The sequence below is a fragment of the Amphiprion ocellaris genome, chromosome 19 (assembly GCF_022539595.1).
Source record: "Amphiprion ocellaris isolate individual 3 ecotype Okinawa chromosome 19, ASM2253959v1, whole genome shotgun sequence".
Lineage (NCBI taxonomy): Eukaryota > Metazoa > Chordata > Actinopteri > Pomacentridae > Amphiprion > Amphiprion ocellaris.
The window spans coordinates 13097807-13115820 of NC_072784.1; the positions used below are offsets into that span (position 1 = coordinate 13097807).

The following is an 18014-nucleotide window of genomic DNA, read 5'->3' on the forward strand; positions in this document are numbered from 1 at the left end:
CACCCTCATCCAAACACCAAATGAGGAAACATATTGTGCAAAAATTGTGTTTTATCTCTCCAGTAGAGTTCAGAAAGTTAGAGAATCAATGACAAAATGTACTGAAGCTCCTCTGGCAGCACAACATTTGAAAAAGACACTTTATTCAGGTTTTTACTTTAATTTGACCCCTGTTTTTTATGTGTGTATGTTATTTACTTAATTCTGTACAGTCGTGTTCCTGCATAGTGTCATTTCAGTGCCGTCTACTCAGCTAAAACAATATTTATTGCATGAAGGAGCGAGTCTCGTTCTGTTTTGTTGATTTTTTCCTTCTCCCTAAACATACAGAGAATGCTGTGTGCTGTACTGATAGTAACTAAGACGGACTTTCACTACATTTCTCATCAGAATTTGTTGCTCCAACGATTTACTTTCCCCCTTTCAGATAATTTCTGCACAGCAGCTGCCAAAAATCAACACGGAGAAAGCGAGCTCCATCGTGGACCCCCAGGTGTGGGTGGAAATCCACGGGGTGGCGATTGATAACGCAAGAAACAAAACCCAACGCATCGACAACAACGGTGATTCAGAGATTTCATTAATCACAATCAAAGCATTGAAACTGTGTCGCTGCCTAAAGTTACATCATTTATCAATGCTAGAAAGTTACAAAACAGAAAGGATGGTTGGATTTTCAACTCTCTCACAGTCCTTGAACTACTCATTTGCGACTTAAAACCAAGTTTAAGCTTAAAATCACTTTATTTTACATGTCTGATTTTTAAATTTGACAAAAATAAGTCACCTGCACTAACAAGATATGATAAAAAACAAACAATTCGGCACACAACCATGAAGCTATGAGTGACTCTGCTGTGACCAACAGTCAGTTCAGCTGAACTGCAGGCTGTGTTTACACACAACAGACAGAAAACAAGTATAGAGACAAATTGCAAAACATAAAATGTTTACAGTATGTAGAGTCGCTAATTTTTTTTTTTTTTTTTTGCAGTGTTGGTCACATTTGTACTCATTTTGGAAATGTTGCAAATCTTCCTTCCAGTTTTTTTTAAATTTTTGCAAATAAATAATCAAAGAAGATCAACTTTCATTTAAAATGTTATGATTTATAGCATTTTAACGTCATTAAACTGCCCAGAAGACTTTTTCGTATCGCCTTTTTCTAGCTGTGGTTGTGCTGTTTCCATAGAAGTGCAGGACTTTATATTGCAGTAAAAAATTCAGCCCACAGTGAGTAAAAATGTGACGGGAGCCAAATAAACGGCCACATACTGTTTAGAGTTCAGAGGGTTAAGCAGAGATAACGCCTTTATTCTTCACACACCCTTGATTAATGTTTAATGCAGTCGTTGCTGTGAAATAATGATTTATTATTCAGTATTCTCTCATTGTGATGCAAAGACTTGAGGCAACAAATAAGATCAATAAGCTTCTTTAAATCTTAAAATCATGTTTTTGCAGGAGCCTCCCCTGTCCAACGGCATCATTAGTTTGTTTGAAAGGTTCATCGCCATATGATCGTATTCACAGCTCTTGTGCGCCCCCTACAGGCTTCAACCCGCGATGGGACTGCACCCTGAGCTTCCAGCTGCAGGTCCCTGAGCTGGCCCTGGTGCGCTTCGTGGTGGAGGATCACGATCACACGGCCAAGAACGACTTTGTGGGCCAGTTTACTTTGCCGTTCACAAGCCTGCGCACAGGTGATCATATAAAGTCCACATGTCACACAGCAGATCGCCACTTTTACAAGCTGTCTGATTCAGTGTTTGTTCTCAGGTTATCGTCACGTTCATTTACTGAAAGCAGACGGCTCCAGTTTGTCCCCCGCCACGCTTTTTATCCACGTGAAAGTGAGCCGCAAAGGAGCTCCCGTCAAAACTGTGTCCGAGCGAATGGCGGCCGCCAAAAGAAAAGCGTGACGAGCCACACTGAAGGTGGAATTTTCTGAAAAAAGACTTTGGAGGAGGAAAAAGCTCTAAATGTGAGGAAAGAAGAACCACTGCTACCAGCCGGTCTCCCAGTCCAGACCTGAAGTGGTCCAATTTACCCTCAAACCACTTCCCAGTTGAGGAAGACAGATGTTGTTCAGTAGAGATGACAGAGCATCAGTGCTGAGTGACACTTGAAAAAATGAAATTTAACGTCATTAACACTCATATGAGTTGGATAGAGAAGAGATGTGTTATTTTAACATGACAGTATTTGGATTTTAGGAACTATTTTAACATTTTTACACTCAAGTATTTGGGGTTTAGCTTTTAAAAAGGGCACTTTCTTAATCTTAAAAGTACTTAAAGTAGGAGACCGAGCAGCTGTGTTTAAAAAAAAAAGAAAGAAATATCGCTGTTTTAACACTAACTGTGATTTCATACAGATCTAATTATGTTTCAGTGATTACCACAGGTTGTACTGTTCATGAACAAACAAGGTTTATTCAGTTAGTCTTACTTGATACTTATAAGATATTTTGGCACTTTTATTTAATGATAACAGTGCACAACTTTCAAATGAACTTGAATTAGAGACAGTATTATTTGCAGACAGTTGTCTACTTGAGCTACTTACAATAATTGTGTTTTTCTCAGCAGCATTTCACACGTTAACAAAATAAGGTGTTTAGTTAAATCACGTTTGACGATATTTGCATGTAGGCTGAGTAATTATTTCTTGTTGCCAGTTGTCGTCCTTACGTTCAGACGGTTTAACACTAAGTGCAGCTTTCTAATGCAACCACCAATTACTGCAGGCTGCACTGAATCATTTAATGCTCTTACAGGTGATAAAATGCTCCTGTGATGGAAGGTGACGCACAGAAATCGCTGTAATTACAGTTTATATGATCAAGATGGGTTTTCGGTCGATCCTAACTGATGAGGAGTTAAATAAGACGTTGCAGTGTTAAAGCTTAAAGCCTGTCGTGTGAATGTGATAATGTGCGTGAGAGAAAAAATGCTGTTTTTATAAAGCACTAATAACACATCGCAGTGTGAGACTTGTTTTTTTTCAGGTTTTGCATGTTTTCTCACGTGAAAGAGTGTAAATATGATGCAGACAGATCAGCATAAAGGTATAAATTGATGTTTGGTTTGTATTTAACAGCTCTGGACGGTGGAAACATCAGGAAACAAAGAAGAAAAATGAACTGACAATGTAGGAGGGTGTTGGTAATAAGGCAGGATTTTAGTTTTATTTTGTTAAGATCGGTCACAAGAAGAGATTTTAGGTTGCGGCAAATATTTATCCCCTTATTCTTACTATTTATTCATAATGCAGTTAAACTTTAAATGCAATTTATGCATTAATATTGTCTCAAATGTCAAAGCTCTTTACAAAAAACATTGATTCTGCTGGCGCACGTGTTAACAAGTAATTGATAAAATCTGAATTGTTAAAAGGCTATATTATCATATCAATAACAAATGCAATGAAAATATCAGACCTATCTGAATGAGTCTGTCTCTTAACATTTCCACCGATTAAATGTGGTGATGTTGTCTGATGGAATCTTTTAAACTAATTTATACAAATTTGTGTTTAAAAATGATTAAAATGAAAACCTTACTCAATGAGGTCTATTTTAAGCTGCGGATTAATATACGTGTGTTGCTTCAGTGCATATTACTGATAGCAACTACAGTTCCAATGTTAAAAAAATACTAAGTGCAACTGATGAGTTTCACACTCATCAAATTATTATTTGTAGTTGCCTGTGAATTCTGTGATTTTGTCGTCATATTGAGTGTCTTAGTGGTGATTTGTGTTGTATACAGGAAATAATAACAGCATTTCCATACAGAGGCTCTGACCTGTACCTCAGAGGTTCTTATACTTAGTAATCCAAAAGATAAAACATGTAAACACACATTATTTACCTGTCATCCTCTGGGTACCTTTGCAATATGAACTTAGTAATTCTCACACTTCACCTGCATCTTACCTCAAAAGATTTTGCAATTTTCACGTACTTCCAAGCACTTCACAGTTTGTGTTAGGCTTGCTTTTTTGTGGTTGTTTTGTGTCCCCTTGTGGTTGTTTTTTGTCTTTTTGTGGTTGTTTTGTGTCTGTTTAATGTGGTTTTGTGTCTCTTTGTAGTTATTTGACCGTCTTTTTGGTCACTTTGTGTTTCTTTCCAGCAATTGTGAGTCTATTTGTGGCTAGTCTGAGTTGTGGTCACTTGGAGTCTTTTTGTGGTTGTATGTCATGTGGTTGTATGTCATGTGGTTGTATGTCATGTCATGTTCTAGCTTTTTGTATCTGTGGTAATTTTGTGACTTGTTCTGGTCATTTTGTGTCAGTTTATGGTCATTTTGAGTCTATGTGGTTGTTTTGTTTATTGTTTTGGTTATTTTGTGTCTATTTATGGTTATTTTGGGTCTTTTTGTGCTTGTTTTGTGTCTATCATCATTTTGAATCCGTTAGTGGGTATGTATCAGAGAAAACGAGACTAAATCCACAAAATGTTAAACTCAGGTAATGAGAAATTTAAAAACAATTCTTCAAAACTAAGCCTTACTTTGTGGTCATTGTGAATCTCTTTGTGGTAGTTTTATATCTCTGTAATTTTGTCGTCATTTGTGTCTAAGTGGTTCTTATTAGTCTCTGGTTATTTTGAGCCTCTTAGACTTGTTTTATGTCTCTCTGCTGTTGTTTTGTGTCACTTTGTGGTCACTTTAATCTCTTTGTGGGTGTTTTGCTTTTTGCTTTTTATAATTTGTGTCTCTGTGAGTCTCTTTCAGTTTGTTTAGTATCTGTGTGGTTATTTTGTGTTTTTTTTGTCATTTGTGTCACTTTGTGGTCATTGTGAGTGTCTTTGTGGTCATTTTGAATATCTTTGTTGTAATTTTGTGTGTCTTTCTGGTCATTGTGAGTGTCTTTGTGGTCATACTAAGTTGCTTTGTGGTCATTTTTGTTTTATCTGTTTTGGTTAATTTTGTGTCGGATTATTTTGAGTTTCTTTGGTCATGTTTTAGTCTTTCGTGGTTGTTTTTGAGTATTTTGTGATTGTTTTGTACGACTTTGTTGCCCTTATTTTGTATTTTCAAAGACTTCATAGCTCTCATGTGCTTTACTTCACTGATTTAATTTGGCTTTAGGATGAATGCAGTTTGTTTTTTGTCTCTGTGGTTATTTTGAATCTCTATGTGGGTCTTTTTGTTGTAATTTGTGTCTATTTGGTGATTGGTGTTACTATGGTTATTGTTTTCTGTCTTTTTGTTGTCATTTGTGTCACTTTGTGGTCATTGTGAGTATGTTTGGGGTAACTCTGTGTCTGTGATTTTCGAGTTTTTGGTTAAGTTTTAGTCTCAAAGACTTCATAGCTGTCATGTGCTTCTCTTCACTCATTTAATTTGGCTTTAAGCAGATCACGTGGTTCTAATATCAATGTTAGTGTGTATGTGTGACAAAAAAGGAGATTAAATACACAAAATCCCAAACTTTTGAATGAGGCCGTGAGAATTTTCAAACAGTCCCTGAAACGACTACATTAAGCAGTGACTCCTCCATTATGAGGATTTATTTATTGTAACTATTTGGATCAAGACGACAGTTCAGACGCTTCGATCGGCGCGCGGAGCCAATCGCGTCGAGGCAGGTTTAAAGGCGTCGAGGGCACGCGGTGGCTCCTCACTTCCTGGTTGAAGATGGCGGATGAGAATGAGACAGCACCGCTGCCGGAGAAAGAAGATGTAGAGGACCACGGACACTGCAGCGACTGCGAAAATGACGAGCACCACTTCGACGACGGGTGAGAATCCGGACGTGCTCGTTCGGCGGCGAAAAACGCGTCGCTTCGTTGTACATTTCAGCAAAGCAAACTAGCAAAGCCTCGGCGAGCAGTCCGGGGATAGACAGCCATCGTTAGAAGTTAGCCCGCCCACTTGCTTCCGCCTTATTGGCTGAAGCAGTAGTTTGCTAGCTTGTTCTGTGATGTGATTGGCCGAGAGCGCGGTCTATCGCTCAAATGGGCGGGACTTAGCCTCGTTTTCCTTAGCAAGGCGTAGTATGGGGGTAGAGAGAAGTCGAAGTGCGCTTGAGAGCTAATCTCATCACAAAACACAACATTTTCTCCCGTTAGTACAATTTACAAAAAAATCTATGTTTTTATTGAGTTGACAGCTTGATATTTTATTCACACGCCGTTGCCGAGTACCTCTAACTCATGCAATTCATGCCCTGTGACATTTAGCACGTTAGCTTGCGTGCTAACGTAGCTGTCAAACCCCTTTTGTCTGTGTGGCTAATCAAAAGTGAAACAAGCAAAAATGTGCATGCAGCTTGAAAATGATAAACCTCTGCGCTGACCGTGTTAACTGACGAGTTTAGGGAGCTTTTAATTCCGACTTCATCACAGAAATATGAAAGATTACCATTCCCAGGCGAATAATTTGCACATTCCTGCACAATCTGTACAGCTTCCTCACTTAAATAATATTGCAAATATATGTATTACTTTTATGTTAGCCTCATTAGCAATAATTGTCTTATAATCCTTCCTGTTACTGTTTTAGTTGCAGCACTTGCTTCTTAAATCCTTTATTCTGCTTTAAATTTTCCTCCTTGTCAGTGTTTACTGTTTTGCACAAGTCAGATTCCTCCCATGTGCAAAGCTCCTTGGCATTAAAATGGATTCTGTTTGTGATACTGATCCCGAAGCAGCTACGCACTGAAGATCTCTTTCTGAAAATAGGCTTTAATGGAAATCCTACTTTGCCTGGCACTGGTTTCTCTTAATAATAATAATAATAAATTTTATTTATAAAGCGCTTTTCCAAAAACTCAAAGACGCTGTACATAAAATACAATAAGATAAAACAAAACTGTTAATTAAAATCAGTAGGTAGTAAAACAAGTTCAAGATAAAATACAGAATCACTTAAGGAAAGCAGATCTAAAATGTTAATGTTTACCAAGCGGTGACACATATGGAGAATAAACCTAATTTTATCTAACACTGCTGCAAGGTGAAAGTCACGACCCTGTTTATTACTGATGTGAAGCAAATGTGAGCTCCACTTTTCTACATGGAAACCCCCTGCACCCACCACAGAAACAAAGAGTGGTTCTGGCTGTTAGCTGCTTCACTCTGTTGAAATGGAAGCCTGGAGAACAAACTATTGAATGTTTTGTTGTCCATTGTCCCAGTCACTCACTGACCTCTTGCACGTACATATGTGCAAACGAGTAGATGCCACATACTCTTCTTCCCGGGGTCATGTGATCCACCATCTGTGCCGGAGTTACAAATACAGGCCAGCGCTTGGCCTCTCTCCCCTCTCGGACACTAATGAGATTATCCACTGTAAGTATGCTGTGTTGCTCAGGTCATGGGATGGGATAGATGAGGTGGAGGTTCGTGGTTTTTCAGGTTTGAACTGATCAAAAAATTAGTATTATGACACTGTAGGAGGTGCTACCCACAGGTCCACTCGTGTTCTTTCACGCCTTTGTGTCTTGTTTATTGTATCAGCAAACCGCTAATGCTGATAATGAAGAGGGCAGCAGACCATATGTCTCCAGCGCGCTGCCATTTATACTGTATGTCACTTTCTTATGACTGTTATTTTAGCTGATAGACTGGTAGTTTTGTTTTCTTACCTGCCCTGGAGCTACAACTTACAGTTGCTTTTTTGTAGCTGCTTTTTTTTTTTTTTTTTTTTTTTTTTTTTTTTAAATGATTTATGTGTGTAGAGCTGAAATTATTTCCTTACCACTGATTGGATTTGCTGAGTATTTTTTGGTCTTAATTAAAGGTTTAATGAAAATGTTTAATTCACATTTATCTGACAGATATTGCAATTTGTGATTTCTTTTTCAAAAACTCAAATAGCAGTTCATTAACTGTGTAATAGATTTAGAGCATGTGATCGAGCGTCACCACAGGAGACACCATCAAAAGCATGACACACACAGAGGATGAAAGGAATTTGTGAAATTGTTAACATAACGGTTTAAACCTTTAGTCAGATGTGCTCTATGTCCTAAATTTAAGCCTTTGTTATTTATTTATTGCTGTGTTTCCAGTCAGCCCTAACAGTGCACATGAAATATGTAGATTTTGGACTGTTGAGATAAAACCAGACACTTTAAGACATCACCTTGGGCTCTGGAAACTATGACGAGCATTTAGTAGGCCAAATCATAAATTAAGAAAGTAGCTGTAGCCCCGCATGTGTGGTTGGGTCAGTGAACTGCATATAGATTCTGTTTTTACCTGACATGTCCAGAGTTGTTCCTCCTTTGGGATAGCATGATGCAAATCTTAAATACATTAACGTAAAGATTCTTAGGTTGATTATGATGGTTATTATTTTACCCCAAAAGTGTAAACAACACAGCTGTAATCATCATAACTATTGTGTTTGGAAGCATTTCAGAAGACACATTTTGACCTGGACATGGTGTTCCTCTGGGGTGGCAGTTTTAAACGGATGCCTTCTATTTCTGTCCTCTTCCAGTGACAGGGGTCTCGGTGACGACACCGGTGCCAAGAAGAAGAAAAAGAAGCAGAAAAAGAAGAAGAAATCTGGTGCTACAGAAGCAGCTCAGGACCCCCTTGCCAAGGCATGAATTTATTCATTTCTGAAGTAACGCATTTCACCCCTGAATCTCATGAACCCCAAGCAGTTTCGGTGCAATTTTTTTTAGCTCAGTGTGGCTCATTTTTCACTGCAACATTAAGTCTTGCACCTCTGTGGGAACAGAACAACCATGACTAGAATAGAGAAAACTCAAACATGTTTTCTGTTTAGTATGACATAGAAATAATGTTATAAATCTTCAAAAAAGACAAAAGTCTGTTCTAAATTCAGCATTTTTCCAAGTGTCCACAAGTGTTACAGTACTAGAAAATAAGGCAGTACTACATATTGATATTTTACAACTTAGATTTGTACAGCCTGTGCAAATGAGACATTTTTCACACTGCTACACGTCAACTCTAGAAGATATATTACCATGCTAAATGTATCATCCAACAACCTGCTATTCTGTATACCATTTTTGAGTCATGCTACATTTATGTTGTTGATCAAGTATGTTTTATTTTGCTGTCAGACCCTCTAGCTTGTTTCCATACCGTCTCCTCTCTGCTCTGTGTAAACACAGCCTGCAGTTCAAACAAAAAGTCACAGAATTTTGTCATGTGACTGTTGGTTGCAGCTGAAGCAATCCTAACTTCGTTTTAGCTGTGCTTTGGAGTGCAGAAATACTTGTTTTTGTTTTGCTTTTTTACAGAATGTGATTTGTATAAATGTTTATTTTAGGTGAAACATGTAGAATAAAGGGATTTTGATGAAATATCATAATTTTAAACTTAGATTTGGTTAATTTTCCAGACTGAATAACTCGTCACAGATGATGAATTCAAGAACAGTCGGTTTAAAAGTTGAAAATTTGGCAATTCTTTCTGTTCCGACTCTGATAAATTTTGGCAATTGTCTTTTCTTATTCTTTTGTGTTTAAACATAACATGCCTGTCAAACCTTACTGCAGGTTCTGGGGTTCAGGGAGTTAAAGGTCTGATCACCTAAAATGCAAACACAGTCCCGTTCAGGTCTAATTTTCTGTTATTGTTACGCCAGCTCTACAACAGAATTCGACACATCTTCTATCCATGACCCTCATGGTCTATTGGAGCATAATTTATTGGACTTAACAATGCCAACATTTATCTGTGATTGTCATTTTTAAAATTTAATTCTTCTAAATGTTCCTAACAGGTGAATTCATTGCCAGCTGATAAGCTACAGGAGATCCAAAAGGCCATTGAACTGTTCTCTGTTGGCCAAGGTCCAGCCAAAACCATGGAGGAGGCGAGTCGGAGGAGTTACCAGTTCTGGGACACGCAGCCTGTACCCAAGCTGGGTAGGATTATATCTTCAATACTCAGACAAGTGTCATGCACTGCAGGTTTTTGTTCTTCATGTTAGGAACTTTTTTTTTTGCTTTCCTTCAGGGGAGACGGTGACATCACATGGCTCTATTGAACCTGACAAAGACAACATTCGAGAGGAGCCCTACAGCCTTCCACAGGGTTTCAGCTGGGACACCCTCGACTTGGGAGACCCTGGTGTGGTAAGAAAACGTGGAAGGATAGACAGGAGAAAATATTATTTCACTACCAATGAGCCCGATCTGAACATATTCTTCATTCACTCTTTTTTTTCAAATGTAAGGAAGATTCTCTATTTAAACCAAAATATAATAAATGTACGATGATACGATTTGTAGTATCAGAATAGTATTAGGTGCGATCAAGAAGCTCCCAGACTGTGCAAAAACTACACCTAGCTTTCAATTTAGCTGCTTTCCCCTTTCAGATCATCTCTGTGTGCAGTGATACACTGCTTCTAGTGCTCCTGCAATGTCAGAATGCTTCCTAAAAGTTCTGTAAGTGCATCAAACCCCATCCATGACGCATGATAAAACTGTAGACTTAACTTTAGTCCCCAGCAATGATCCTCAACATGAAGGTTGGGTCAGAAGCAGAATATGTTCTCAGCACAAGTTTGAGGTCTATGGAGAAATCACAGATGTGCACCCACAAATGCTAAAAATAGAACCTCCATAGAGCATTTAATATGTTGCAGAAGCACTAGGAGCAGTGTATCGCTGCACAAAGCGAATACTTCAACGGGGATAGTGACCAGTTTTTAGTCGGGCACAGGTTTCGCCTTTTATACTCACAGTCCCTTAATTGCACCTCCATAGAAGAATTTCCCTGAAGTGATGCAAAACAGGCTGAATTTGCAGTGTATTGCTGCATTCATTTTATGAATTAAACTGGAACACATGCCCACAGATTATAGCTAATGATATTTGCTTACATTAAAACAATTTTACATTTAAATTAAATCTGTTTTCTGATCAAATTTGCGTTTAAATTGTCATGACTTTGTCTGTCTTTTTCTCTAAAATCAGCTCAAGGAGCTTTACACTCTTCTCAATGAGAACTATGTGGAGGACGATGACAACATGTTCAGATTTGACTACTCCCCTGAGTTCCTGCTCTGGTAATTTCTCAGAATTGTCTTGATTAGTTTTACATCTGGTGGTGATACATTTAAATGCTATCTATGATTATAATTATGATAATGCGGTAAATACAAGTATAAAGTATAAATAGTAGTAATCTGTTGCCTTTGACTGACTGATTTGTCTGTTTCTCAGGGCCCTGCGACCCCCTGGCTGGTTGCCTCAGTGGCATTGTGGAGTGAGAGTTAACTCCAACCAGAAGCTGGTCGGCTTCATCAGTGCCATTCCTGCCACCATCCGCATCTATGACGTGTAAGTCAACACTGTAGTGCAGAGCAGAAGAAAAAATCTCAATATTGCCTGAAGTGCAGTTGTGTCACAGGCTGAATGGAATCTGGTTATGAATGATTCTCTTCGTTTTTATTTCATACACTTTCAAATTATGAAAATATTGCATTTAAATGAGTGGACTGAAAGCAGTTATGAAGAATGATTTGTGCAAAGTGTAAAGCAGCTGAGTCACTAATGGTTTCACGGTTGCATCAAGAAACTCAGAATTTTGCAATTTTCACGTAATCTGGTTAGTGCAAACAATTACTTTTTTTGGGAATTTTTAAAGGAGACATGTAAAATAAAGTGATACTAGTAAAACATTGCAATTAAGGTTAGATTTGATGAATTTTCCTAGCAGAAGTTGGCAGATACAACTTTTTTTTGTATCAAGCATCCAGTCTTGGGTTGAATTTACAGCCATTCCTAGATAAACTGGAGGCAGTTTTCAATCTGTTAAAGTCCCAGCCCTAGTCTCAGTTAATATTTAAAATGTAAATTGTATTTAATACAGTAACATAAATCCTTTTTTATTCTTTGTTTTGTGTTTTAGAGAAAAGAAAATGGTTGAGATCAACTTCCTCTGCGTCCACAAGAAGCTTCGCTCCAAACGAGTGGCTCCAGTTCTGATCAGAGAGATCACCAGACGGGTCAACCTGCAGGGCATCTTTCAGGCCGTCTACACTGCTGGAGTGGTACTGCCTAAACCTGTGGGCACATGCAGGTGGGTCTGATATAGAGACCTCTATTTTAGTCCCCCTCTTTTACGGCATTAATGATCACTTAGGTAATTATGCTTTCTCTGCTCAGGTACTGGCATCGCTCTTTGAACCCACGAAAACTAATCGAAGTGAAGTTCTCCCACCTGAGCAGGAACATGACTATGCAGCGCACCATGAAGTTGTACCGTTTGCCTGAGGTTGGTGATTACACACACAATTACAGCCAGTTTTGAAAGGCTGGTTATATTTATTTTATTTTTTTTAATGCCCAAATTACACTGTTGATCAAAGCCATAAACTGTAAAAACAGGAATAATTGGATTTTCAACTTTGTCCTTAAACTAACCATACTTATCGTGGCATTTCCTTAGGAAAATAATCCAAATCTAAGCCTAAAATCATGGTATTTAATTTGTTTTACATGTCTCATTTTAAAAAATTGCCAAAAATAAACCATTTGCATGATCCAGATTCTGTTCAAAACAAAAAATTCTGCACTTCCTGATTTTTCAAGCACTTCATGCTGCAACCAAAAGTCACGTGACAAAAAAAATTGGGGACAATTCGACTGAATTGGCTTCATCTGCAGGCCGTGTGTTTTTATTTATTTATTTTTTTTATAGAGCAGATTTGAGACAAATATGGAAACAAATTAAAAGTGTGAGTAGTGAAATATCTGTTGCACGTAGGGTCATCGTTTGCTTTTTTTCACATTACTGGTAGTACCTGTGGGCACTTTAAAACATTGAACATGTTGATTTCAGGTTTATTTTTAATTTTTGTAGGATAAATAATCCTATAAATGATTTTTTTTTAATGATTTATGGTATGAAAACCATGTGATACTGCACAAAATACATTTTTGAGTCCTCTTTACTTCTCCTGTTGGTGGTATTCCACAGAAGTACAGGACTAACCTTGATAATCTTCTTCCAGCATGTCTTTAACCTCCTCTGTCTTCTCCCCTTCAGGCCCCGAAGACTTCTGGTCTGCGGCCGATGACCAAGAAGGATATTCCGGTGGTGCATCGCCTCCTCCGCGAGTACCTGAGCCAGTTCAACCTGGTGCCTGAGATGAACCAGGAGGAGGTGGCGCACTGGCTGCTGCCACGGGAGAACATTATCGACACTTATCTGGTGGAGGTAAAGATGTTTCACCAGATAAAATCATCTCTCTTTAAAAGTTAAAATCATTTTTATAGTGTTGTACACCGAGCGGCACTGTGAGAGTTTTGTTGTTCTCCTAACAGAATGATGGCAAAGTGACGGATTTCCTGAGTTTCTACACACTGCCCTCCACCATTATGAATCACCCTGTGCACCGCAGTCTAAAAGCAGCGTACTCCTTCTACAACGTGCACACTACCACCCCTCTGCTCGACCTGATGTCCGACGCCCTCATTCTGGCCAAATCGGTTTGTGTTCCGCCTTTTTAAAACGTGTGTTCTGTGACGTGTTTTTTTCACAGGAAGCTAATGAGGGTTCGTCTTTTCATTTCTCTCTTTCCAGAAAGGGTTTGATGTCTTTAATGCACTGGATCTTATGGAAAACAAGACTTTCTTGGACAAGCTTAAGTTTGGCATCGGCGATGGGAATCTACAGTATTACCTGTACAATTGGAAGTGTCCCAGCATGGGGTCAGAAAAGGTGCACTTGGATTACTTGTTTTTATAATGGTGGCATCATAACATCAAATTTTCTGGACATCTTAAAAAGCATTGAATTAATGTTCCTCAGAAATGGCTTTGGAAGGCACTGAAAAATCTCCCGTTCATTTTACTAAAGTCTTCAATATTTTTTCTTCCCAACATAACAGCAATGTTGGTCCTAAAATATTCTTGTATCTCAGACATTGCACACAAAAGTGGTATTTTTTAATCAGTAGATTTTTCATGTAGTAGGCTGTCCAACCCTTTATGTTGGCATTTGAATCAGCACCATTGCAAACAAATTGAGCACTACCACAACTCTTGTCATCTTAAAATAGACAAATGTCAGTTAGCGATAAGCAAAGTCCTTCTGTGTCATTAATTATTGGTTAAATATCTTAAACTCAATGTATTTACTATAGAATCAACAATTATTGTTGTTAGAAACTGCTGACAAGGATTGAAAAATAGTAATGTATATGGTCAAATCCATGGAATAGTAATTATTCGTGGACATACTGTACCTGCAGTTTTAATTCTGGTATCCCTCAACACAAACCTCTTAAGAAATCTTGAAAAATTATAATAACAGTCTAATAGTACAACTACAAACAGCAAATTAACAGTACAATTCAGTGTATAAAAACCAATACAATGTTTGAAATGTTGAATATATTAGTTAGAAACCAAAACTCAGGTAAATTCAGGAAAAGATCTCTGGTAAAAATATGTTTTCAGAGGTTAAAGGCCTCTTAAAGGTTAAATGTAGATGACAATTGCTGCAGCTCTACAGTCAACCTGATTAACTTAATCTCAACTATGTTCTGGTGCATACAGTACTAAGTGGTCAGAGATAACGCTGGAAGAGGGGACACAAAGGGCCTTTTAAAAGTAATCAGTCTATCCTAAATGGTGCTGAACAGTTAATCCGTTTCAAATCCAAATTGCAGTTGGAAGCAATGCAATTAACAAATCACAAAGGCTGCAGTATTAGAATATATTATACAGAATCATTAACCGAGGGGATTAAAACGGTCACATAAATGGTTTTACAAATGCATTCCATCATCTTTATGTGTACATCTGGGTGTTTTTGGCATTTGACGCACTTTGTATTTGGACAGATTAAATCTTTTTCTAGCGTACCATGTAGTATGAATATTGGAACGCACCCGACTCTATGCAAATGCTCTGTCAATTAAAATTTCTTCTCGTTTTCCTGACGTCTCCGCTGCTTCCCTCTCAGGTCGGATTGGTTCTGCAGTGACGTCCCTGCACGCTGTGAGCGAGTGCCACCACCAGGCCAGGAGAGGGCACCATCGCACCGACCACCGACGGATGGACTGATGACTTCCTGCTTTAGGAGAGGAAACCCACCGCCCATTTTTACTTTTTGACCTTTTGAACTTTGACCTGCACTACCGCTGCCAGTCGGGGAGGCAGCGAGAGCCTCCAGCTCCTCCTCCTCCTTCCATCACACGGACCTTAAGCCATTGTAGTTACCATCCCAAACAACTGTAATACATCTGAACGCTGTCTTGATTGTACCAAACACACCTACACCCAAGAACAGTTTGCACAGGTTACCGGATACCAAACACTCACTGTTGACATACCTACAAGGAAAACAAAAAAAACATACAGTACATGTAAATAATGCCAAACAATACTGCGAATTGATGCCCTAACACATTCAGACTAGAACCTCCTGTTTTATTTTATTCCTAAATGTTGGAAGTGCTTTTTGCAATTAAAACAAATCTGTCATCCTTAAGTTTTAGAGATAAAAAAACAAAATGATCAAAAAATATTTTAAAGACGAAAAAAGGCTCAAGAAGATGAGGTAATAAATACCACAAGTGGACACGAGATAAGGGCTTCTGTTAAGAGTTTTCTTGTCATGCTTGACCCTGTGTCTCTTTTTTTATTTTTTTTATTCATTTCATCACCGTTTATTCCAGCAGTCATGGAGATGTTTTTTAGCATTGCTTGAAGATGATGCCAGTTCTTCTGGATCTGTATTAACTCTCCTCAGCTTGCAGCACTAACAAAAGAAACCCCAGACTGATAATGGATCATTTCAGTTGGAGACAGAAATCAATCATTTTCGATGGCTGTGGAAGGTTCTGATGAAGTTTACTCGACATATTTATCAGCAGGGATGAGAACGGAGCCCCAGCTGCAATGTTCACCCTTTTGACTTTGATATTTTTTCCCGAGGGCTCAGGGGGGGAAATCAGTTAGTTGAGGGCACTTTTAGAGGCTTTTTGAGCTCAAACACAGTCAAAAAATGTGTTTGTATATTCAAAATATGAATAATCCAACCATAAAGAAACTGAAAGAGAAATTCACATGCATGAAGCAACACCATGTTTAGTTCCTAGCTCTATCAAACTATGGTAAGGGTTTGAGTTTTTTGATGAAATAACATCACAAATAGGTTTTTTTTCTGCTATGTGTAGAAAATGTTACCAACGTACATGAAATATTTCAGGGTGGATGTTGGAGCTGGGGCCTTGAACAGCCGTCTGGACGATGTGCAGGGAGGAGGAGGAGGATGATGGTGATGATGGGGGAGATGCCCCAATTAAAGTGTTACTTATGTAAAATGTTGATTCTATTTGCAAACAGATAAAAAAACAACAAAAACAGGATCTTGCGGTGTTGCGATGCAGGAAATGAATGTGAAGATGCAGGTGATTTTTTTTTTTTTGAGCAAAAAATAAAATCTAAAAGTTACTGTGAGGTTTTTGCACTTGTTTTATCAAAAGGTGGAACTAACCTCAAATCAGATTAAATAGATGTTAGAATCAAGGTGGCAAAAAACATAACTCAAGGTCTGCTTGCTGGTTTTTCCTGAAACTGGAAACTACATCTCATTGTTTTCCGTAGCAGCTGGGGTTTCACTTCAACAAAAACTCTTAGAAAAGCAAGTAAATAAACCTTCAAATAATTTTTTTTTTTTTTTTGCAAAACTGCACTGCATCTGAGGTCAAGGTGGATTTTTCATTGAAGTGCAGCTGTTTCCAGTGGCACATGTTTGTGGTCAGTTGACGGGATGCTCGTAAAGGCAACTGACAAATTCCTACAATTTTATCCAGCAGTATAAATTACAGCTACTTGATGAGCACACATTGCTGATCCACAGCGTACAGAATCCCCCTAACACAGCTGTTACTAAATACTAAACTTGATCCAGTAGATACAGGACTTCTTTAAATAACATTACAATGTATGATTCAAGATGAAAACATTTCAGGACCTAAAGTAAAAGCAAGCAACACAAAATTGAAGTAATACCTGACCATTTTTAAGGCTGAAAAAAAATACAGCATGCAACAGAAGTGCAATATCATGTAAAAGTCAGATAAATCGCCTCACAGTGATTGAATTCCTCCTGAGTCGAACAGTCTCATATTTTCTCCCATGTAAATTTAAAAACTAACAGTAGAAACTCAATGCAGCAGAAGTCAGTACCCCTTGTCTTTACTAAGATCAAAATCTTTTATTTTTCATGACTGACTCCTCAGCATGGAGGGTACCACATTTTTTATACAGATGTTCTGTCATTCTTCAGAGACTATTTAATGTCTGCTGCTCTTTGCTGGAGAGTTTGTGTCGCTTTGTCTTAAAATACCCCGAAGGTGTTTTGTTGGATTCAAGCCAGGCGACACACTTGTCCAGGTCATAGTTTTCGCTTTCTTTTTGTGTAATTTTGTGCTTTAGATAGTTCTCATGCTGGAATATTCCACCTCTGTGCCTCACTGTCAGGACTATGCATTCACTGTGTTAGTCCTGGTCCAGTTCACCTGTGTTGGACAAATGTATCTTGTTGGCATTTTACCAACGAATGATCTAGTATTCATCAGGCTTCTTTTCTCAATCTTTAGAATAGTTTAATTTTGCAATTTTGTTCTGAGCAGCACACAAGGGTGTTTTTCTTTGGCGCTGTCGGTAGAGGCTGACGTTATGCAATGTTCTTTGTACTATCTGAGCTGTTGTGGAGCAGTGAGGCTCTGATTAGTGGTACTCTGGATCATTCTGTATCTCCTGATTACTGCTGCAACTGTGCTTCCAGAGATTTTTAGTTGATCTTCCTGTATGCTCTTCCATATTTGCGAAGAGTCCAAATATATGTATTTTTAGTTCCTTTGGCACTTCCTTTCCACGTGGAGCCATGATGCAGACATGCAGATAGACAGACCCCAAAACTGAGCACGTTCTGCTGTAGTTCATTTTATGAAGATGTTAGTGCAGTTTTGATAATTGGAAGCACAGATGTTTTGTTTCAGCAACTGTAGGTTTTCTAACTTTCCAGGTGTATTCACTTTTGTTGC

General features: G+C 38.3%; 2 protein-coding genes across 2 annotated transcripts in view; both read left to right on the forward strand.

Annotated features, from left to right (window-relative positions):
• The window catches only part of plcd3a (phospholipase C, delta 3a), a 31496-nt gene extending 28514 nt beyond the window's left edge, over positions 1 to 2982 (forward strand). Inside the window, exons 14-16 of the mRNA XM_035952134.2 lie at positions 428 to 563; positions 1554 to 1703; positions 1780 to 2982. Of these exons, the coding sequence (XP_035808027.2) occupies positions 428 to 563; positions 1554 to 1703; positions 1780 to 1922 (429 nt within the window). The 3' untranslated portion in view covers positions 1923 to 2982. The remainder of the gene's footprint in view (positions 1 to 427; positions 564 to 1553; positions 1704 to 1779) is intronic.
• A 2608-nt stretch (positions 2983 to 5590) lies between these two features.
• nmt1a (N-myristoyltransferase 1a) lies at positions 5591 to 16416 on the forward strand. Its single transcript, XM_023278729.3, has 12 exons — positions 5591 to 5749; positions 8460 to 8565; positions 9723 to 9867; positions 9959 to 10077; positions 10924 to 11015; positions 11173 to 11289; positions 11861 to 12031; positions 12118 to 12226; positions 13001 to 13171; positions 13279 to 13443; positions 13538 to 13675; positions 14924 to 16416. The coding sequence occupies exons 1-12, from the start codon at positions 5646 to 5648 to the stop codon at positions 14942 to 14944; spliced, it is 1458 nt and encodes a 485-aa protein (XP_023134497.1). The 5' UTR covers positions 5591 to 5645; the 3' UTR covers positions 14945 to 16416.
• The last annotated feature ends 1598 nt before the right edge of the window (positions 16417 to 18014 follow it).

Coding starts and splice junctions, on each gene's coding strand:
- nmt1a (XM_023278729.3), top strand. CDS start 5,646: ATGGCGGATGAGAATGAGACAGCACCGCTGCCGGAGAAAGAAGATGTA. Junction 8,566..9,722: donor CTCAGGACCCCCTTGCCAAG/GCATGAATTTAT, acceptor TGTTCCTAACAG/GTGAATTCATTGCCAGCTGA. Junction 10,078..10,923: donor ACTTGGGAGACCCTGGTGTG/GTAAGAAAACGT, acceptor CTCTAAAATCAG/CTCAAGGAGCTTTACACTCT.